The sequence below is a fragment of the Abramis brama genome (assembly GCF_963993115.1).
Source record: "Abramis brama genome assembly, chromosome: 14".
Lineage (NCBI taxonomy): Eukaryota > Metazoa > Chordata > Actinopteri > Cypriniformes > Leuciscidae > Abramis > Abramis brama.
This window is the reverse complement of record NC_139976.1, coordinates 10,405,352-10,429,057: the sequence shown is the minus strand read 5'-3', so window position 1 is coordinate 10,429,057 and position 23,706 is coordinate 10,405,352. Positions and strand designations below refer to the sequence as shown.

The 23,706-nt window shown below is 38.9% G+C and overlaps 1 protein-coding gene across 7 annotated transcripts in view; it reads left to right on the top strand.

Annotated features, from left to right (window-relative positions):
* Window positions 1–23,706, top strand: part of rbfox3a (RNA binding fox-1 homolog 3a) — a gene marked incomplete at its 3' end in the record, with an annotated part of 340,149 nt that overhangs the window by 233,362 nt on the left and 83,081 nt on the right. Inside the window, exon 1 of one of the 7 annotated variants that reach the window (XM_084135437.1) lies at window positions 1,594–1,839. The exons of 4 other annotated variants lie outside the window; for them this stretch is intronic. In XM_084135437.1, the coding sequence (XP_083991563.1) occupies window positions 1,714–1,839 (126 nt within the window). In that variant the 5' untranslated portion in view covers window positions 1,594–1,713. Of the gene's footprint in view, window positions 1–1,593; window positions 1,840–23,706 lie in introns of those variants that run through there. 2 more of the 7 variants (XM_084135432.1, XM_084135435.1) reach the window with 2 other exon arrangements.

The following is a 23,706-nucleotide window of genomic DNA, read 5'->3' as shown; positions in this document are numbered from 1 at the left end:
TTAAATTAAGATATGTTTTCACTTTGATCCTCGTTATATATTTTCAATTTTCCTTACACACCAGGATATAGATACACTTCAAGCACATTTTCATCAGTTCGGACAGGCATTTTTAATCACCACTTTGGTAAATTTATATCATTTGTAAATCATGTGCTGACTATGATGATTTATCAGCAAAAAACCTGATATATCTCAAATACCTCTTACTTCATTGAAAAAGTATTTTTGCAAATTATGTCTTAGGTTTTAGGCGGACATCATTTTAATAAAGATGTGCTAATTATAATGGTTTCTTTTAAGAGAGGGTGAAGTTAGTATATTATTAAACAATAAATTCAAATATTTTTATGTCTGAAAATGTTTTACTGATTATTATACTATGACACTCTCTACAAAATGTTTTTATTTGGAATATTTAATAATTTTATGAACTAATATGAATTAATTAAATCTATGCTCTGTTAAATCATAGTCAGCTATTTAGGCTCAGAAATGTATAGCACTCTGACCGTAATTTACAATTCAATTACTAAGAAAACCATAAAACAGACTTACTGTACAAATCGCAAATTATAACTCTTACTCTTACCTGAGAGATCAGTAAATCAGGATTCAATCAATGTAAAGTCAGAGTTTTTTATGTTAAAATCAAATAAGCTTAAATGTTTTTTTCCCACTGTTGTACCTCATTCCACACACTATATTTTTTCCCTCTGGAAAAAAAAAGACCCTATTAAAATCGATAAAGGTCCACCAAAGGACGTTGTGGATGGGGTTGTGTGGTTGTGTTTGGCGGCTGTACGGTTCGTTGGTGGGGGTTTGATCCCCCATAATGGGGGCACATCTGGTGTGTCTGCATCCAAAGGGAAATAGATCAACCCCCTAAAGACCCTAAATGAACCCAACCCCATATCCCAGTCCAGCCCAGAGCTGTCTCATTCTCCACAGCCTTTGAACAAGACTCTAGCTTTTGTGGCCATTACCTTCGATCACCTTAAATCACTGAGTAATTGTTTAATTAGAATTGTTACTATTAAACCCCTTGCGTATCCTTTAAAAGAAAGCTGAATATTCAGGTGTCGTTTTCATGATGATTACAGTGAATAATTAATGAAAAGAGAAACAAAAGCAAATCAAATGTTTTGCGTATATGGTCGTCCTCTCCGTTTACGCGAGGAAAAAGACGTGTGCCGGTGCTGCGGAGATCGGCAATTAATGTCCGAGATCAGCTGTTGTGATGTCATTATACATTCCCTTCATTTTCTACAGTGTGTCTGTTTGATCTTTGAATACCCCCGGGAACTCCTGCCTCCTCCCTCTCAGCATCTCTCCCTTCCTCCTCCTCCTCCTGCTCTCCCTCGCTCTAGCAGAACCTCCCCTTTTCTTTCTCCGAGGGCTCACATTGGCTTTCCGTATGTGTGTGCGCGCGTGTGTAAGAGTGTAAGTGAAAGTGCGCAGCCGAGCCTTGATGACAGAGGGCCCAGGACCATTCAGACGACTCGCACGCCCGCGTTCAGCCCACCTCCAGAACAGCTGAGAGAAAGAAACAGTCCAGAGAAAGAACAGCAAAAGAGCCAGATAGAATCAAAAAGACTTCTGCACTAAACAAAGAAGAAAAAAGAAGGAGTAGAGGCAGAGTGAAGGTTTCAGAGAGAGAGAGAGAGAGAGAGAGGGAGAGGGAGAGATAGAGAGAGAGGATCTCCCAGCTTAATGCGCAAAACGTCCCGCTACCACATGCTGTGCTCAATGGCCAACACAGGCTGTCTTCTGCTCTCCGGCTCAGGGATGCTAACTCACTCTCTCCAGTGTCCCCCTGCGTTCCTCTACCTACCCGAGGTAAGGCAATCCCCATCCCTCCGTCTTGCTCTTCCTTCTTCTTCTTCTTCTTCTTCTTCTCCTTCTTCTTCTTCTTCTGCTACTTGCGGATGACACGTGCTAGCATTGTGTTCACCCCCTCCTCCTCATGTACCTCCTCCCTCAAAGCCCTCGGCAGGGGTCATCCCTTCTCTGTTCTCATCTTTTCATTCATGCTGTGACTTTTTGCAGTGTCAGTTTTGTATACTGTTTTTGTTCCATATACTATACAAACTTTTTTGAGCATGTTTTTTTTTCCATTTTAATTTTTTAAGTGTCTTTTTTTGTTTGTTGGTTTCGTAATTAGCAATAGTGTTTTATTATATTTGTTTCTCTCTAGATGTTTTTATAATTTAAATATATTTTCAATGTTTTTAATTTTCACTTTTTTGTACATGTAATATATATATATGTATATGTATATATGTGTGTGTGTGTGTGTGTGTGTGTGTATATATATATATACATACATACATATATATATATATATATATATATATATATATATATATAATATACGTGTGTGTGTGTGTGTTTGTGTGTATATGTATGTTACACACATTTTTATCTGGAGTAAATCACACATCGCTTCCTCTGTTAAAACTGTGTTTTTCTTTCAAGAATTCACTCTTGAAGGTTTTCAGAAACCCACGACTGTAGTTAAGTTTGACCGTATCAGTTGTATTGACATTCTTATTGTTTGATAAGTGCTCTCTGTTTCAGAAGTTGTGTGAGTCTGTGTCTCTTTTCTTTTTTCTTTTTTTTGTTAGCTACTGACTGAACGTGGACAGATGTCACTGAATTAGTCCGTTCTAGTAAATGTGGGTTGGCTGACTTATCTGAAGGTGCTTGGAAATTGGGTGGCACGTTAGGGGCTGCGGTGATTGTTTTTGGCCGTGTGTGTGCTTTACTACGGGTGGTGTGTGCGATGGCAGGCTGCTGCTTTCCTCTAGATGGTGTGTTATTGCTCAGATATAAAGAATGATAAGGCTGTTGAGAGATAACCTGCCTCATGCTGCTACCAAATCGCTCCTCACTCATCACCTTAACAGTCGCTGTCCTGGCAAACACACACACAACACCAGCTGTCCGGGCCTCTGCTGTCCCAACGCCGTTCGCTGTGTGTGTACATGTGTGTCTGTGCATACAAATAAGGCATATTTAAGAATTCATCCTGTAAATGCTTGCGCGTTTGAGCATCCTCATAATTCCTCATCTGATTTTGAACAGATGTCATCGACAAGATGTCAGGGCTTGTTTTTGTGTACACCCGTAATTGATTAGCTGTGAGAAACGTCTCTCAAATATCTGTCAAATCGGGCTCGTCGCAGTCGAGATGCTAGCAGGGGTTTGTTTTGGTTTCAATATTAGTGTTTTGTTTCAGCGATTTCAGTTTTTTTTTTCCAAAGTCGGTTGATGCGAGAGTTTCAAAAAAAAGAATGAAAGAATCAGACTGGGTCTCATCTATCAAATTTAGTATGACTCACTCCCAAATAATACAGACAGATTCAGAAAGAGTTATCACACCCTCAGGGATTCTACAGGATCCCATTCATTATTCCTTTTTTTTTTTTTTTTTTTTGCTTTTATTCACCTGCTGAAATGGTAGCCACATACGGCACGTCACATCTTGTAGATTGTGAATTGTAACAAGATTTGTTTCTTCGCTTTTTTGTCTTCGTTCTTTTGTGTCGTATTCCTCACCTGTGCCTCATCTTAGACTGCAGCGTATGTACAAAAAAAATAAAGGAAACTGTTTTATGTGCTTCATAAACAATATAGTGAAAAGAAAGTGTGTTTTAGAAAAAGTAAACTTACTCATTTTACAGTTATAAACAAGTCTAATGTAATTTAATGTGTATGTATGTAAATTTTTAAGCATATAAAACACTTCATTCTTTTTTCATGTAGATAATTATTTCAGATTTTTTTTTATTTTTATTAATTAATATTAAAATGCTCGGCACCTATTCGTTCTTGATTTCCACATTGTACAGCATGTCTGTGAAGTTCATTTGTGTGTCATGCACCCGTGTGTGTGTTTGTGCTCGTGTGTGTGTGCTGGCCGCTGTCTGCATGCACAAGTGCTGGTAAATGCTATTTAGTTGCGTTACTGTTTTCATTGGATTAGGAATTAGCTAGGGATCCAGACAGCTTTTGTTTTCTGTGTAATAGCAAAAGTTTCAGCCATAGCATCACGCAGGTTATTTAAAAAAAATATATATTTTAGCAAACGGTGTTTTAACACTGCGTGGAGTTGCAGAACAAAAAAATTGCAGAGGCATAACGTGTTTCTAGTTCAGTAGCTTGTTCTATAACCTCATTTATACAACAAACCACTGTCGTTTTATACAGTCTGCCATTGAAAATAAAATAATAATTGTCAGACAGTGATGTCAAGTGAGTGTTTAAAAAAAAAAAAAGGTCCTCACAGATATGAAGAAAAAAAAAAAATTCTCCATTACATTCTTCACTCTTTTTTTTATTTTAGCAAACGTGACCTCTATCTACATTTAATTTAAATTTGGCTGGATAAGATTCCCTCCCTCTCCTTTTATTGCGGCAGAGGCTGGTTCTCAAGTCTTGAGTCAATACGGAGCAGTAAATCTGCTTGTGCAAGCATCTCTCCCTCCCTGGAGGACCGAAAATCTTTACCCATGCTCAGGATAGTTAAACAATTCTCGCTATTGTATGATTTTCTCCTGAGCCATGGAGCTGAATATTAGAAGCTTATTCTCTTGTGAGTTTTTAGTCATTTCTAGCAGCGGTCGAAGTCATTTTGCAAGTGTAACTCCAAAATACACACACGTTACGTACTGTATTGGGGGGGGAGGATGGCGAGTGCTTGTGTGTATTTCACATGTTGAATTGTCAGCACAAAAGCTTCACCTGCTCTGCTGCAGGTGGTCTCACGCATGTCTGGAGCTACAGAGGGGAATAAAGCCAGCTTTGAAAACAGCCAGAGTAGAGGTAGATGGAATAACAAGGGTGGAAACATTAAGGAGAGGAAGAGGAAGGTGTGGGAAAATGAAATCCATGAATGAGAGGGGATTGAGAGGGATTTGAATGCTCTGCCACAATGAGATATAATTGGACGGGTGGGCTAGTGCGAGCAGAAAGGAGAGTCAAAGAAATGTAAGGGAGTGGTTGAAGCCGTTTCTTTTTCTGTGCTGCACAGGAGAGATAGTCGGAGCTCATTCCCCCCTGAAGATGTCCTGCTGAGTGACATCAACCCCTGCTAACAATGATCAGATATTTTAATACACACATTCACCGGGTGTGCGTGCAAACTGGACACACTCAAACTCTCGCTATGAGTGTAACCGAGTACACACTCGCTTGTCAATAACCGATGACATAATGGGTTGGAAATGGAAGTGAAACCCCGGGGAATACGGATCAGTTGATGTCCACTGCACTAAAGCAGATGTTAGCTTCAAATAGTCTCGTATTCTTTCTGGTTTGTCTAGAAACAGTAAGTGCAAATTAACGCCATCTAAACGACAGCTGCAATGAGGATAAATCTGTATAGCCGGTTGTATCAATACTGCGTATCAATAGGTAATTGTTTTGCTAACGGTATTGTAGTTAGCCTGTTTCTACTCTTAAACACATTTGATAAGATCAAATTAATGAGCTGGTCGTTCAGGTGGGATTGTGCTTTAAATAGAAATGCAAGTTTTGTTTTAAGTTCAAGGGATTCTTTTATGTCACTTTGTACAAAATTAGTTTTACTGATTAGAATCCCGCTAGAAAGACCTTTTTTTGTGTGTGCATACATGAGATTTAAAGCAGGTTATTATAGGAAATAGGTACGTGCTCTGTCAGCATCGTAGCGCAGTGGTGCAACACACACATATTTAAACGTCTGTAAACACACACACACACACACACACAACAAGGCGAGTGTTTTCCCCAGAGAAGCATTGATTGCTCTGCATTGATGTAAAGTGAACATAGCATTTTCATATTAATACTAAATGGAAATCTCTTCATAGGTTTTCTCTGTTATGTGAAGTGCTCTGGATCTCATTAAAATATCGTTTCTATCAGCTCCACTAAATTATTGATTACAGTACATTTCCAACATATGTCTCTGTCTTGTCATCCCTTCAATCTTAAATTAAAGGAATATATTTTGTATGCATAGAAATGAAGTGTGCATTAGTGGTGAATTTTTTTTTTTTTTTTTTTTTTATGTCATTGTTTGGATCATCACATTCAAGTTTGACGCTAACCAATTCCACAGATCTACTTTCTGAAGTAAAACCTGCGGATTCCAAAAACACAATGAATTCAGCACTCGAGAGAATTCTGTAGTAATGTTTGTAATGCGTATCTGTGGTCTCTGCTGGTGATTGAATCAGAGGTGTAATTATTTTCTTGGGCTTTTCATTCGAATTGGCACAATCAACAAAAAAGTTTATTTTCACACTGCATTTTTTTAGTTCATGCAGCTAATTCACCAAAGTCCTCTCCTTCACTGTGCCCTAGTGTTAATGATGCATTGTATTGTTATTTATTAGGCCACCGCATCGGCATCTACTTAGCCATCCCCATATTTATCTTCCGCCATAATTGGGCGCACAAGAGAAATTAGTCATTTTACTCTAAGCTTGTTGAGAGAGTAAAATGTTGTGAGCTGATAATTAACCATTTGAGTTAACGCTTCAGATATCTCCATTTAATTGTTTAATCATGTTAAACATTTTTATATTTAGTAATGAAATGCCCATAGGTGCATATCTGCTTCTCAGATTATTAAACTTATTTGTAGTAGTACATATTATATCATTGTTACTAAAATAAAAACTTAAACTCAATGGTTTATTTTTAAATAACACTTCAATTTGATTATTTGATATGTTCACATTTGTTTTGTAGATTCTATTCAGTTACCTATATATAGATAGTTAGATCATAATCTACAAACCAAATATGATCAGTCACATTTATGTAAACAAAATGCAAATAAACTTTTTTGTTGATTGTGCCGATACAATTGATGATTGCTGTTTTAAAAAATCCACAGGTTTTAAATCAGAATTGATTACTAGTCTAATATACAGTATATGAGTTTCAAAACGACACCTAATCAAAACCATCATGTTGCTGTATCTGCTTTGAGTGGAATTAAGAGAGAAACATCAGAGCTGTGGCATGTGTGTGAGCGTGTCTGCATTAGATCTCTGTAACTCTGCAGATGGTGTGATGTTCCCCACATGCCCCAGTGTTCAGAGTGTGCATCGGTATTGATGTTTCTGTGCTTTGCTGCAATGCACGCTGGGCCGCCACTGGCTCTGCACCACGGTTATCCCCAGAGGTGAGAATTATGGAAAGGTTGGGTCCTCCAGGGTCTTCTAGATCCATTGGGTAGGTCTTAATAAATCTCTGAAGACCCTCTGATGCATAGAAGACTTCAGGCTGGAGTGTATAGATAGTTATCTGTGTATCAGTGCAGATGTGGTGCGCAGATCAATTCGTGCACACATACTGTAGGTGTTATTCACCTATTGTGTGTCACTAAATCCAGTCTCTGTGTAGCTGAGGCTGTTACTGACCGATGCATGCATCACGAATAATTAATATGTGCGCCATTTAGCGTAATCGTTCTCATGAAGAGCGACTTACAAAGTGATTTAGTTTTGTGTGTCTGTCATGTCAGTGCAACTTCTTATAAAAGATAAAAGTGCATCTTTAAAAGCATATTCCAGTTGCTAATGTCTTTTATTCATGCAAACTGTACAGTCAGAGAAGGGACAAACAGACGAGGGTGAACCACTAAACTTTTCTTCACATGGAGGAGAGGTGAATTCAAGCATTTACAATATTAAATGTGTAGCTAAAATTAAATAAAAAAATAATAAATAAAGCTATTTTATGGATTAATTTGGTTAAATTAAGAACTGTTACATTATTGAAAAATGTATTTCAAAGTTAAATTGTCAAATTTATTCTACATGACATTTGAGCATTAATATACTGCATTTAGAAATACTACATTTTTAAGTTCAGTATTCAAACTCATTCATTCTCCATTTTATGTTTTATTTATGTTTCTTGTAATCACTTACGCAGCTTAGAGATCACTATCCTCACCGAGACGGCCTGTTCTGATCATCCTCCCCCAGATCAGCTCGACTGAACGACTTTTTGAGGCGAACCAACTGCAGTCTCCTCTGTGTTGCGCCTCCAAGACGAGCTAATTAGCAGTGTTTCATTTCCTTAGCAGACACGCAAAGTACTTCAGCTCCATTGCGAGCAAGAGGAGAATAGCTGGATAAATTGGATGCCATTTATTCTTCTTTGCACGCTGCTCATGGCCAGGACTTCTTAGCTCTGGTTCACCTGAAGTGTATCTCTCACATCATGAAGTTAGAGCTGAATTTATAATGCTGCCCCTTCATCTCCTTTGCTATATCTTTGCTGTACTGGTTCAAAACTTTCACTTTTCTCTCAGCCATACCTAGTTTGTTGAGCGAGACTCTTTTTATTGGGTGTACGGACCCTTTGGCATCCTTGGAGTCTTTGATACATATGAGAAGAATACTTAAAAGTTTGTTTGCTTACTTGTTTTTCTGCTTTCTAAAGTGTTGTTATGCACATTCTTGAAGGAATATACTGGGTTCAATTGGCAGCATTTGTGAAATAATGTTGACAAACAAGGTTATGGTGAGGCATTTACAAATGGAAGTAAATAGGTCCAATTTTTAAGGATTTAAAAGCATAAATATAAAGCTTATAATTTTATAAAAGCACTCATACTACTGTTAAAAACTTTGCGGTCAGTAAGATTTTTCTAAAGAAATCCCTAATGCTCACTAAGAATGCATGTATTTAATCAAAACTACAGTAAAAACAGAAATGTTGTGAAATATTATTGCAATTTAAAGTAACTATTTGAATTAATTTTAAAATGCATTTTACGCATCATTACTCCAGCCACATGATCCTTCAGTAATCATTCTAAAATGCTGATTTGGTGCTCAAACAACATTTCTTGCTATTATCAATGTTGAAAACCGGTTTAGGTTTTTTGTGGAAATGTTGATACCTTTTTCAGGATTCTTTGATGAATACAAAGTTCAAAATAACAGCATCTGAAATCAGAATTCAGAATTAACATTAGTTTGTGTTTACTGTTACTTGTGATCATGCTTGATGAATAAAAGTATTAATATCATTCTAAAAGAAAGATCTTAAACACCCCATACGTTTGAAAGTTAGCGTATATTAATTCTTCTGTTAAAACTTGTGTATTATATGAGCTGTAAAGTTGTTTTCATCCCTTATGTGGTCGTAAAATTATGTTAATGTGTTGTTATTATCTTGTGGTTGTACTATTGAAAGTAGCTTGTTGAGTTTTTAACGTTAAAGGAGTAGTTCACTTTAAAATGAAAATTCTGTCATCATATACTCACCCTCATGTTGTTTCAAACCTGTATGAATTTCTTTCTTCTGCTGAACACAAAGGAAGATATTTAGAAGAATATCAGTAATCAGGCAGTTTTTGGGTCCCATTGACTTCCATAGTAGGAAAAAAATATACTATGGAAGTCAATGGGACCCAAAAACTGTCTGGTTACTGACATTCTTCTAAATATCTTCCTTTGTGTTCAGTAGAAGAAAGAAATTCATACAGGTTTGAAACAACATGAGGGTGAGTATATGATGACAGAATTTTCATTTTAAAGTGAACTACTCCTTTAAACAGATTGGCCCCATTCACTTCCATTGTTAGTGCTTCACTAAAGAAAAGGAGGATTAATTGGTGGTAGTCAACATTATGCCACAAGTGCTGTTGAGCTTACCTTGCACTGAATCCGGAATATACCTTTAAACAAACATGTCGACAGTAATGCATCGCAGCTGCATATGTGATATTTGAATTTAAATGCCCACTTTAGCGTGCTATAGCGAACATATGACACTTCCTTCGGCTCTTTTTTTTCCCTCTCCGCCACCTCCCTATCCCTAACCATGTCTATCTGTCTCTTCTCAGTCTCTGCTGTAGTCAAGACCGGCTTTATCTGTGTGTTTAGACAGGCAAGGAAAGAATTACACTGACAGTGCTTAGGAAATGATAGGCTGGTACTGAGATATTTGTGCCCCATAAATTCTCCACTGCTCAGCATAATTTACGACAGAAGCTGCATGCGCGTGTCTGTGTGTGTGTGTACGAGAAGTTCGTGTCCCACTGTATCTGTCTCCATCTGCTTAGCCACTTTTGCTCCGCCGTAAATTAAGGGCCTATAGACAGCTCCCCTCAAGTCTCCGCTCACATAAAAATGAGACGCTAGTCATCTCTCTCCCCCTTCTCTCGCTCTCCTTCTCGCTATCTCTAATTGAAAGAGAGCTATGTAAAGGTGAGGCGAGGATCGACATAGGTGCGCAGCCCTGATAGCACAAGTACCACGTTATCTAAAGGCCATTAAAGCAGGGGTTAGCGTTTTAAAGGTTAGCGTGAAAACGTGTTTTTAATTAGCGTGCCTCACTTCGTACATGTAGTGTCTGCAGGAGGTCCTCCGACGCTGGGATCGTAGACGGTACGACGAGGTCTTCAACCTGACATTCAGAAGGTTATGGTAGTTAGATGGTACTAGTGATGTGGATCCCCTCTGTAATTACCTTAGCGTTCTCCGCGCACATCAGTCAGCTGTCAAACGCGACAATATTCCGACACCGATGGCGTAGAAATTGTTCCTTAGCGACGGACATTTGTTGTTGACATTTAAAGTTCAGTAGCCTTTAACCTCAGTCGGGTGATGTGTTTTTCATATTCCTAGACCTAATTGCTGACAGTTTCATGTTTACAACACGTTTTTTAGTTAGCTAGCCTGTACTCTTGTGGTCTGTAAATGAATGAGTTCATTTCCAGTGTTCTGAAGGCTAATACAGTGTTGTTAGCGCTGACGCTCACCTGCTGAACAATTAGCGCTACATAAACCCTGCAGCCATTTTCAATCCAATACTAAAGCAAAGCTCAGTAACACGGCTAGTGAATTATGTATAGCTTAGTCAAGCATAGTTTAATACAGGGCTGTCTGTTAATCAATTCTTCTCTAATTGCAATTTTCATTTCGTTCAGGTCTCTACCTGCTGTTAGGCACAGTAGTATTTACCTACAGGGCCAGCTAGCAGAAATTATTTAGATTTTTGTTCGACTTATTTTTATGTTTGCTGGTATTAGTGTAATTCTGCTGAATGCATTATCTGCATGCTGTTCCACACCCACACAGCAAAAGTGAGTCGGTCCCTGTGGCCCCGCATGCACAATAATGACATTATCATGCTTGCAATAAATAATCCAACATATGCCTCTGATTAACAGAGCCTTTCATTGCGTACCATAGAGAAAGAAAGAAAGCGGAAAATTTAATGAAATGTGCGCTGACATATCGCCTCCTTTGTGACTGCTGCAAATTGATTGTTGAAACTCCATTTTGTATACATGTCATAGAAAACTTTGTCCAGCATGCATTGCAGCACCTAGCCATTACGTTCAAAACTAATCACCCTCTTTTTTTTCTTTTGATACTCTCGACAGACTGTAGAAATCTTTGCTGTCAGTATGTGTATTTCTTTTTCTCACACGGCGGTAGATCAGTTTCATGTTGCTCCATTTTGAAAATCTTGATTAAATGTTCTTTTTTCTCTCTTTGCCCATTTTTTTTCCCTGAGGATGGAGGAGCTGGAAGGGAGGGATCTAGATTTGGCACCTTTCAATTCGCTTCTAATCAACAGCTCGGTTCCTCTCACATACGGAAGCTCTTAATTACTGCTAATTGTGGCCATTACCATGGGAAAATTAAATAATAAAAGCAAGACAAATATTGATGTTAATTGATGGAGCTGCTCGCTGATAGCACAGCTTTTCGAAACGGTTTCAATAAGTTTGAATTAACCCCATTTGCATACATTAATTGGGATAATTATAAATTAAGATGATTGCTGTTGAGGTTGATCACTAGTTTTGTGAGTGTGAGTGAGATGTGGTGTAATGAAAACAGGCCGGGCAGAGGGATGTTTTGGATGCTAGCTGCTCTGCGTGTTCTGTCATAAGTAATTACTCTAATCGCTCGAGCCGTTCACACTGAACTTGAGGGAACCAGCTCAGAGTGCCTTCAATCTCGTATATGAGGCCAAGTAGAGGCTTTTCTGATGCCATTTGCCAGTATCCTTGCAAATTATGGAGTGACAGAACAGCAAACGGTTTTATGAATGTGAAAATATTTACGTATTTCTATAAAAAAAAAAATAAAAAAAAAATAACCTAAAAATGTGGTTTGTGGTAGCAATTGAGCTGGTTTTATTCAAGTCATAAATATTTAATATGACTAAATCAACTTGAAAGGTCAGATCAGGCTGAAATGCTGTAACTCCTTAAATATGAACAGTTTTGCTTTCTACAGTATATTTAAATAAATGAGAGAAAAAAATGGTTCATGTACCAGTAGATATTGTCATTGTAATTTTGTTTTTTAATTAGCAGGTGTTAAAAGTAGCAGTTAAAATATTTTTAACTTAAAAGTAGGATAGTTTGGAAAAAAAAGTAAATTGTGAGGAAAAATGTGACAAATATGCAACAAATTTTGCATATGAATAAAGATGTACAGAATTGTTTAGACACTTCCTAATATGGGTTAATTTCATTTTGGAACATGTTGGTTTTGTATCATGATGTGTGATGTGATAGATGGATGGATGGATGGATTAGATAGATAGATAGATAGATAGATAGATAGATAGATAGATAGATAGATAGATAGATAGATAGATAGATAGATAGATAGATAGATGGATGGATGGATGGATGGATGGATGGATGGATGGATGGATGGATGGATGGATGGATGGATGGATGGATGGATAGATAGAAAATTACAATTATGTTATTACTGTAGTTAATACTTATTTAGTTGTAGCTAATTATCATTATATATGTAATTTGTAATTGGATTGTAATTGTAACTTTATTTAGTGACAAATTTCTAAAATTTCTAAATATAATTTTTACACTCAAACATATACTTTTAATGACCACTGCTTGTGAATCTTCTCAATCCAGAACTGAGTTTATTAATGATGATGAAATTTGTTTGCGGTTGTAGATGACGGCTTTAGTGAATCAGCGTCCTCTTTCGCCACCTTTCAACATTCATGCACTCTGTGTTCACCATTCGTCAGAAAAAAACAATGAAATCAAGCAGAGCAGGAAATATTGAGAAATCTTGTTCTTCAGTCTCGAGTCCCATGAGATGGTTATTGAGGTGGCTGTAATTTGATAAGATGAATAAAGTCTGTGGGCTCAAGGCGACTCAGCACTTTCCCCGGCACTTTTCCGACCTCACTCCTACCTTTACAGAACTTCTGACGGAGGAAAAAAAAATCCCTGACATTGGCAGCAGCGGGAGCCCACCTATCGATTAGGTCATATCTGGGATAGATGATGGATTGGAGGTAATTTTAGGGGCATAAAGGGGGTATCTAGCAGGTTGCAGCCCTCACAGACCAGTCAGGTAGAACAAATGCAGGTAGACGGTGGTCAGCCTCATCATAGCAGGCCGTGCGCTAGCCTGTGGCGTTCCTGCAGAGGGCGGAGGGGTAGATGATGTGATTTGCCTAGATCCACCTCCAGATCCATCTGTGCTCTGGGGTTGCACCACTTCCCAACATCCCTCAGGATCTTTCCAGACATTGCTCGACATGGTTTCGCTTCGGCGCCAGTATTTATTCTCCTTCTTTTTTCCTATTCTTTCTCTCTCTCTCTCTCCCTCCGTTGTGGCTGTTTCTTTGTTAGGTGTTCTTCCAATTTAATTACGAAGGCTTTGAAGTTCCCATGAATAATGGCAAAGTGCACCCTTCCAGAGCCTTCAGCTTTTTATTCAGATCAAAGATAGCTTTTACATCAGCCAGAACTCCTCCCCCCAGCTGAGAACAGTCACAGGGTTTCCAGACACCAGGTGCCAAGGCTCGTCTTTTTGCCTGCTCCCCCGTCAAACACGGGTGATGGAGGCTCCCCTGGATGGGTATTGAACTGTTGTTGCAAGATGTCAAAAGCTCATTCCAAGGCTGGCACTAAAACCTGCATGCAACATCAGACCCTCTTTGTAACTTTAACCTTTCATCTACGGGGCAGATGGCAACAAATAACCGGAGCATTTTGTGAACGGAAAAAGAATAGCTTCTGTTTTATTTATTTGCGCTGCGCCACACTGCACTCCTCCACAAACACAGGGCATTTTGTTTGCTGGTTATTTACCAAAAAAAAAAAAAAAAAAAGTATACAGTGGTCCCATATTTTTTATTATTATGTACTGTATATATATTCAACTTAATTACATAATATATTTTTTATTATTTTTACTTCATAAAAATAATCTTAGTTAAAAGTTATTGCAAAGCTATCTTTATTGTTTGCAAATGTTTTGATGATATTTTTAAATCATATTTTGCATTGAATGTGATGAAATTGATACATTTTAAGTGTCCAAATGCGTTTTTGGGCTGCTGTATAAATCCACTTTATGTATTGATCCATAGCGTCATCTGAATGAACTTTAAACTTTTATCACAAAAACCTGAAATAACATGTTTTTCTAATTAAAGACTGTGACATTAAATTTGAAAAATGTATCCGGTATTGCATTTCCGTCACACCAACTCACCGAATTTGACATTTATGTTCTCATTAACTTGTCAACTTCTGTCAAGTAATTGGCATCTGAAGGCCGGCAAACATATTCAGCGCCCTACAAATACTAAAAGTAGAAGCAGGAAGTTCAGAATATCTCCTTCCTTTATTACATGCAGTGACAAGCTGATTGTGTCAGCCACAGGTCAACAGACAGCAGAGAGAGAGAGAGAGAGAGAGAGAACGAGAGAGAACTGATGTCCCCTGTGCATCAAGCAAGTGTTTTTAGACAAGTATAGCAGATACTAAACAAACATACAGTCACACATTGACAGACTGGAGGAGGCATGCTGATGCACAGGGCATGCCGCCCCACTTTGCTTTTCCCATTCCTCTAAGTGGCTTGTCAATTACACTGGGTAAACAGAGGCAGAGTTAGGGAGTAAATCCACAGAAGACAAATATAAAATCGGATCCCTGGAAGATTAAAGGCCACTGAGCCGTGCGAACAAATATTTCAATAAGACAACAGCGTTGAGGTTGGGGCATTAGTTTATATGAATGTGTTTGTGTGAAGTGTCTTTACAGTTGCATTCACAGTCCTGATGCAAGTGTGTTGTATGAAGTAAGACATCGTCATGGCAGAACTGACAAAAAAAAAAGAAAAAAAAATGATTAATGTGTTATGATTTGCACTATTGTTGTTAGAATGTATATCTTTAATATGTATCTTAAATGGTCCGAGCCTGAAAAATAGATTCATATGAGGTTTACAGTAAGGAAGTGGAAAGTTTCAGAGGGTTATGGGTAATGTAGGAGACATTGTGCTTTTTTTAAGGGGGGAACTCAAAAAACTTGCCTCAGTATCTTTTTGTAAACATTAGAAAATCACAGAAAAAATATTTTATTCATTTATTTTTTATATATATTTATTTATTATTTTGTTGCAATTTTGGTTACTTTTGTAACTTGCAAATGAAAAAAATGAAACCAATAAACTAGTAGTTATAATGCTTGCAAGCTTTCCGATAACCCCATTATACAGCTCTGGTGCTGTAATGTTCTCCCCTAGCATTGCCTGACTCGACCATGTCATTCCATTAATTCCAAGCCATTAATGAAGAAAAAAAAAGGAAATTGAAAAAGAAACTGTGGCTATCAATCCCTGGTGTTGTTGGCAGGTATATAATGAAGTATTTGAGTCCAATTGAATTTGAACTAATTACACTACCCTCCAGATATTACTTCATCTGTACCAGTGGAATTAATGTAACGCTGCGTGTGGGAGACGCACCCCAACTCACCTCAGCGTCACACTCCATCACACACTGCACGCTCTGAGATAAACATATTCTTATACGCTAAAACCCATGTAAGTACTCACACACACAGAGTACAGCGCTGCGGCATAGTCACATTCAGAGACAGCCACGGTTTGCTAAGCACCGCAGAACCCCCCGGCTGGCCAGTCCTCCTTAATTACACATGCAGCACTTTAGAGAGAATGAAAATCCATTAATTCACTTCCATCGAAAATATTAGGTCATTTTCATCCCCCGTCACTTTGTAGTGCAGTGCAAGCGTCATACAGGGTTTTTCATTTTGATGTCTTCTGATACTGTACTACAGATAGCTTGCACTTTGGGCCTCAGAGCTCGCCAAGATTTGAAAAAAGAAACGATTGAGATTTCCTGACATGAGATTTGATGTTTTTTTAGGGTTTTGTTTATAGTTATGTTTAGGGATGTCCTGTACAAGTTTTTTTGTGCCCCTGATTCATTTAATATTGAGCACACTTCAAGTACATTAGTGCACATTGGTGCACACTTCAAGTACTTCAAGTTATTAAAATCAATCCAATGTATAGAGGGATGCACAGACATTGTTAACAGACTGTGTGGTCTCAATGAAAATGGGACTACTGGTATAAGATATTATATTTTATATGTACAATAAGTAGAATAATTGCAACTAAAAAGAAGAAAAAGTAGATTTAAGGTTAGAAAGCATAAAGCTTGCGGCAGCAAGTCACAACCATAGCAATGCATTATGGCAACAACATCAGACAGTCTGACGACAGATAAAAATAAACAGTGAATAAATAAATTTCACTGTAATTTTATTTTATTTCAGTGGCAATCCAGTTGTATTGAATTTTGACATGTATGGTGATATGATGTAAAAGCACTAAAAGTCTAGATCAGGGATTCACTCCACAACAGTTCTCAATGGTATGATATAAAATTGTCCTGAGTTGCGTAAGTAAGTTAAAGTGAGTCAAAGTGAAAAATTTTGCATCTTTGCGTAAATCGCTACGGGGGTAAACAGCCGCCTTTATCTCCTGCATTGATAAATGCAGTTTGTGACGAAAGTGCAATGTGAAGAGACCTGCAGGTTGAGTAGGGTGAAATCGAAACTGGGTTTGGATCAAATATTTACAGCAAAGGGCTTAAAAGTTTAGTAGGCGATTTTAAAAAAAACGCTGTTGAAAAGTGGTTTGGATCGAGCACCAAAACACACTTGTAGCCAATCAGCAGTAAGGGGCGTATACACTCTTGATGGGGGAGGAGAGAGCTCAGTGCACATGACAGACATTAGAAGAAGATGGCAGAGAAAATACAAAAGAGGAAAAGGCCAGAGGAATATAACTTTAAAAAGAAGGGTTACGATCAGGTGAGAGGTAGGACCCATGTTAATATCGGAGAGTTTTATAGCGCTGGAGCGACCTTAAAAGGCCTGAAAACGAATGCCGAGGTTGCTTTATATAGCTATATATGCTGTCTTTTGCTTGAGTATGTCATATTTATTATTAGTTACAATATTAGTTAAATATATTAGTTACTTGGACTACTGTGCTATCTTTGTGCATCAACATAGGGGTGTGATCTTTTTGAGTAGGGGTGTGTTTGTTTTGGAGATTTCAAATATCAACGGCGTTTACCAGAAATTGCTTACTGCACCTTTAAGATGACACTCCTTATGTACCATTTTCTGCAAAGCCATTTATTCTCTGAATACTTTTTCATTCTGTGCCTGTATGTTTCTCGGCTCACCCTTTCTTTAAATGTGTGTAAAACAGGCCATTTCTCATTAGAAACGGCCTTATCAAAGCGCCTGCCTGGTCATATACTGCTCAATATTCATCAGTCCAGAAATTCATTTTCCTCTAAAAATCACGTAGCTGTTCCTCTCTCCCTCTCTCTCCCCTAGCATTGAATATGCAGGCTTCCTGATGAGGTTGCGTAATGATTATTTAATGCTGGCATAATTGCTTAAGGGGCTTCTTGTGCTCCTGTACTTACTGGCATGATACATCAGCATCATTACCGGACCGATTGGCCTCCGATCACACGCCTGTGATCATCATGATCTGTGTGCTTCAGCAGGGGTCCACTCACATACTATGACACACAGCGAGCATCATCCTCTAAACTGGACTGACGGGTGAGAAAAGAACTGATTTGTGTGTGCAGATGAATGAATCATGAATATGACCATGAGATATGCACTTTCAAGTGCGTCCACTGGATTTCTTAGAGCATGTGGAGTTGGAGAGTTACCAGTTGTTAGAAATGGTCTCCACCCATCAGGACCTCTGTTTACACTGAGAAGGAACATCGCATCCCTTCGTAGTCTTTAAAGTTCTGTCTGTTCTTATAAGTGTAGTTGGGCTTCATGTTGGTTTTGACTGAAATCCTGCTGCAAATTCAAATTCAACTCTGATCTTAATGGATTCTAGCATCTGTAATGTTCAAAATAGTTCAAATTCAAAACCTGCCATAAAATTCTTAGATTTACTCTAAATGGGGGAGAGAGGACTTGAGGATGGGCTTTTTTAAAAATTGGGCCAGTAAGCAACTATCTAGCAAACATGCTAAAATAAACACTCAGAACACCTTTGCTACCAAATAACAACACCCTGGCAACCATCCACACCAGCCTAGCATTGCACGGGAAAGCACCACTAACATTTACTTCACCCCAACCTAGTTTTATTATTTATTATTATTACATGAATGAAATGTTCACAGGAAAACTGTTTTCCATGTGCTTTGTACGTGCGTACCCAAACAACAAGAGCTTCCCGTTGTGCACAGATCTCTTTGTACAGTCTTTTGGTTGGAGATACTTCTGTCGGTTAAGAAGGGGGAAATTATTGGCATAGAGGGCACATTTGCAGTTGTAGCACGTCATGTCAAGTCAGATTGCCATTTGATGTCAGACTGTGTGTGTGTTTCACATGTTTACATGTACTGAGCTAATGTCTTTGCACTTTGGGAACTTCTGTTTTTTTTAATATGCTTAAGACGTGGTGTTGATTTATTTTATATGTACAGTGGGGTCTAAAAGTCTGAGACCATTACTGAACATGCATTTTTTGCAACTTAATATTTTTTTTTTTACTATATTAATTATATGATCAACACAACAATCTGAGTGAAAGGTTGAATAAAAAATAATAAAAAAACAGGAATTTTATAACATTTCAGCTTTACTTGCTTTAATGACAGCTGCACTCGAACTGCATAAATGCCACACGTTTGTGTGAAACCTGATTATCATACTCTCCAGCAGAATTTGAGAAGTTTAAATGGGGGGAAAACTGATCTCAGACCTTTGGATCCAATGTCTGTTTGCATATGTTTGTGTCAGTAGGTTTGTGTCGAGTTCTAGATTGATTCATATGATTTCCTGCATCCCCGTGGCACGTGCGTTTCTCTCCCCATCAGTTCAATTGTCAGTACCACCACAATAACATTGACCAGAAGCGACCCGCTGCCACTCTCCCTCTTCGCACCTCTTTATCTCCATCTTTCTTTCTCTCTCTCCAGTAATCTGTCTTCACTTTTGTTCCTCCCACCCTGTTCCTTGTAATCTCTCGTCTTTTAAAGCCTCATAGCTGGCTTCCTCTCTCTCCCTCTGTCTTTCTTTCTGTCCCTCTCTAGTGCCAGTTCTTCTCCTTTTTTTCCCTTTACAAGGATCAATTTAGCCCAACATGATCCTCGGTGTGCACAGCTAATTCCGCGGAGCTCACGCAGTTCTGCATTGTGTCATAATCTGTGTGAAATTGATTTATGGCCCCTTTTCCACCCTCTAAACAGCTGCTGAGTGATGCCTCCTGTCATAATCATTCCATCATGCAGCCCCTTCTCGTCTTTTTCAACCACTCCTCTCCGGCGGTCTGCCGCCGCACAGATTATGTTTGATGAGATTTCCTCTCACGTTTATAACATGATATCTGAGAGAAGCCGAGTTTCTTCTTGTGCCCCTCGGTCTCTCTACCCATGCTCACTTGTTCAGTCGCTCACTATCTCTGGTTTTTGTGGCTTCAAACATGCCTGCATTATTAATGGAAGTTTTACTAATTCATCTGAATGCAGGAGAGGGGGGGGGGGGGGGGGGGAGTGAGAGAGACTGTTGGTTGAGGACCGCCACTCTCTCAAACGTTTGGTGGTGGTACAGAGCGAGCTGTACCAAGTCTACAGAGCTGAAGTCTTGAGAGCCCGCCTAACTTCATCAATTATGGAAGCGGGCGACATTTTTCAGCTGGTTTTTGTGGCTTATTGGTGTGGAATATAATGTGCTTTTCCCTAGTGTTGTCCAGGTGAACAGATGAACACAGACAGACTGGGGATATAAATGCCACTGCGTGAAATCCAGAAATGCCCAAGTATTCCAATGTCGTGCCCCCTGCATTTCACTTTTTTATTTCGATTTTAGAAATATATATAAATTATAACTTTTTTAATGTATTATATACATATATATATTTAATTGGCTTATAGATCTTTATTATTTTATTATTGTCTTAACCATTTTGTCATTTAATGTATATATTATAAATGATCAATTGTTTAAAAATATGTAAATTATAACTAACTTTGTATATACTGTATATACATTTAAGAACAATGAAAAGAAAAAAAAAAGAAAAATTATCATGTATATTACTTTTCATTTAATCATTTAATTTATTAAACAAATGTTATATTAAAATTCTATATTTATAAAAAATATTTTTCATTCCAATAATAATTTATGTAATTTTATATGAACATTTAAAAAGTGATTAAAATGCTGTATATTCTTATGAAAAGGGCTATAATCTAAAACGAAATATTGCCATAAATATAGGCTTTCTGATCAGGCTTTACAAACAACTACACTTTAGGGTCGAAAAGGCTTGAAATTCATACGGGAGCAGTAGGATTTAGCAGGACACCAGCAGAAATAACAGGAGGAGGTGGGGCTTTGGATCCAGATGTGGTTATAGTCAGACAGATTAAATATAGACAGGCAGAGTTGGAGAGAGAGGGCCTGGTCAAGGCAGCTCTCCTCCTCTCCTCTCTTTTCTCCTCAGAAGAGCTGAGAGAGTAGAGTGTGGCCCCTGAGGCAGAACTCCCAGCATCCAAATCGGACAGGCGGTGCTGAATGTGCAGGAGCTGTCAGGTGCTATGGCTTGTAACATGAGTTAGTGCTGCTATCAGAAGCACTGTGTGAGTGTATAAGAGAGAGAGAGAGAGATAGGGAAGGCAAGGCAGGGACTGAGACTGCTGCTAGGACCCATAGCCACGCTCCACCAAAGCCCAGCTCATACATTACTAATGCTTCGAGCAATACATGTCTCATTCATAATAGATAACCCCACATGCACCTGCAACGTATATCATACACACTATAAAGAGGTCAGCTATTCACTGGCTCTGGCTATGGGCCACGGACCGTGGAGGTTTGGGGGGCCCATCTGTAAATTAGCCATCAGCTTCACCTCAGTGTGCGTGACAGTCCACAACACGCTGGCCATGCTTGGGCGGATCAGCACTCGACTCGCGGCCCGACACGTTACGCCCCTCCCCGCCCCAGGAAAATGAGCACCTCACCCACCCCCCGTCCAACCAATCACCTCCAGCCCTCTCGGTTCATGTCTCACAGCCCCTTGCGCTCGCAGACAATTTACGGTAATTGAGAGAAGGCGAAGCTCGCCTCATATGGCGCGGAGGAAAATTGCCTGCGCAGGGCTGTAAATTAGCTAAGCAAAGGGGATTCAGGAATTACGTCCGCTCTGCAGGAAATGAGCGTTTATCAGGATGAAAAAAGCACCGGTGCTGGACGGTAAGCAGGGTTCGGGCTGGCCAGCTGGGCGGTTAGGGTGAGGGTGAGGGACGGGGGGGTCTGCAGACTGGACAGGTCCATTGACACAGGGTTAATACTGCGGTGAATAGGCCCAGTAATGGAGCTTGGCTGACGGGGAGCAGTTTCCGAGGAACAGATGCCTCCCCCCATTCCATTTTACACCAAATCCCTCTCTTTTTTATCGTCTTTTCTAAACAGATCCAAATCAATTAGGCACTGAAGCTAACAAAAGGAATTTATTGGGCATCTCACCGTTATATATATGGCAGATCTGAGTGTTTATGTATCTGTCTGGATCAGAAGGATCCATTCAAGTGTATTCATTCTGCATTTAAACAAGCCACAAACCAAACAAGCTCTTTTTAAGATGAAATAATACCTTGAGTAATTGATCTGAATCCCATGGCAGTTCCACAAAGCGTACTGCACTGTCAGAAGATATAACATTGAACCGAGACGCATTTGTATTAGGTTGCATATTTGCATGCGTGTCGGCACGCGCATATCTGCATATATGTCTAAGCCCGCGTTTGCGCTGCACCGCGTCTCGCAGGCACCAAACAAACAGAGAATCTGAGCCATCTATTATTTACTGCATTTTTATTTACCCCATCAAACAGCTGCCACCAACAATCAGACGCCAAATGAGTGTAGTTTATGGCCGAGAAAGCAGGGCCGAGAAATAAAGGTAGGTTTTATCTGAGGAGGGGCTTTAATTGCTCGCGGTTTAATGGTCAGAGAGGACGGGGGAAGTTGGACCGCCTCGGGATACGTGGAGCGGCCAGCGCATCACGTGACTTTTCAAATCACTTTTGGATCAGAGAGCGAGAATGAAAGAATTGTTTTTGTGCTCGCAAAATTGGGGGAAAAACAAGTAGGCATATAAATGTTTTTGTTTGTTGAGGTCAATTATTGTGCCACTGGCGAGAAAACCATATAACTGTTGGATTCAATAAAGATAATAAGTGTGGAGGTCCTGGAAATATTATCATGGTCATCTCATATGAGCTCTGCTCTGGAGTTGGCACTTTATGAAGTTTAGCAGACTTATGTAGATTTTTAGTTTCCCGTTTTATTCATCGGGAACCTGTAGCCCGCTTGTGTTTGCAAGGAGAGTAAACATCCATATGCTACGGGGTGGCTGGTATTGTGTGTGTGTGTGTGTGGCTTTTAGTAAGTGTGTCACATCTGCTCCTCATCCCATTACAAAACTGCACAGCTTTCTAATGGCTGTCTTTACACCTGTACAAACCCCAGCTCTGACACGCACTTCTCCCCATGCACTCTGCGACATCATAAAACAGTTCTGTACACACACACACACAGCTCTTCTCCTGTCCTTCAGTTCGAGACCCCTCCCTCTGACTTTTTTCTGTCCTTTTTTATAATAGTCTGAAATATTCATGTGCTGCTACAAGCGCAAAATGCTGTACCACTTAACGGATGAATATTTCATTTTGCGCTAAACTAGGTGCAAACGTGTGAAGCCGTAGCAGGAGCCAGAGTGGATGTTCCTCTCGGGTTTGCCTATCGAGTCTCTGGTTGGCTGCATGTTGTTTGCATTTCCTGTCCTTGTTGCCAAGACACATGACAGTGTGACCCAAGCAAAACACAGATTAATTATGTAAAACTTGCAGAGGACAATATTATCTTGGCTAGTACCTGAAACGTATGCACGTTTGGTCTTCTTTAACACACTCAAATTATTTATTTTTTTATATGTTCCTTTAAATAGCTATATAAAACATGAATGATTTTATAGCACTGAAATAGATGTGTAGAGGAATATTTTTATTATTTACTCACCCTCATGTTGTTGTTGTTCTTTTTTTCTGTGGAAAACTAAAGGAGAATTGTGGATTTCCGAAAACGCGAGTTCCAAAATAAAAAAATAAAAATAAAAAGTGGTTAAATGACACAATATTCCAAGTTTTAAAAAAATTCATACAACTGATTTGTATGGAAAGTGATTATTCATTGAATGTGCCTCAGATTACTTTGAATGTAGCGCACTGGTCACATTAACTACTGCACTTTTATGATATTTAAAAAAAAAATTATTTAGATAAAGAACCTTCAAA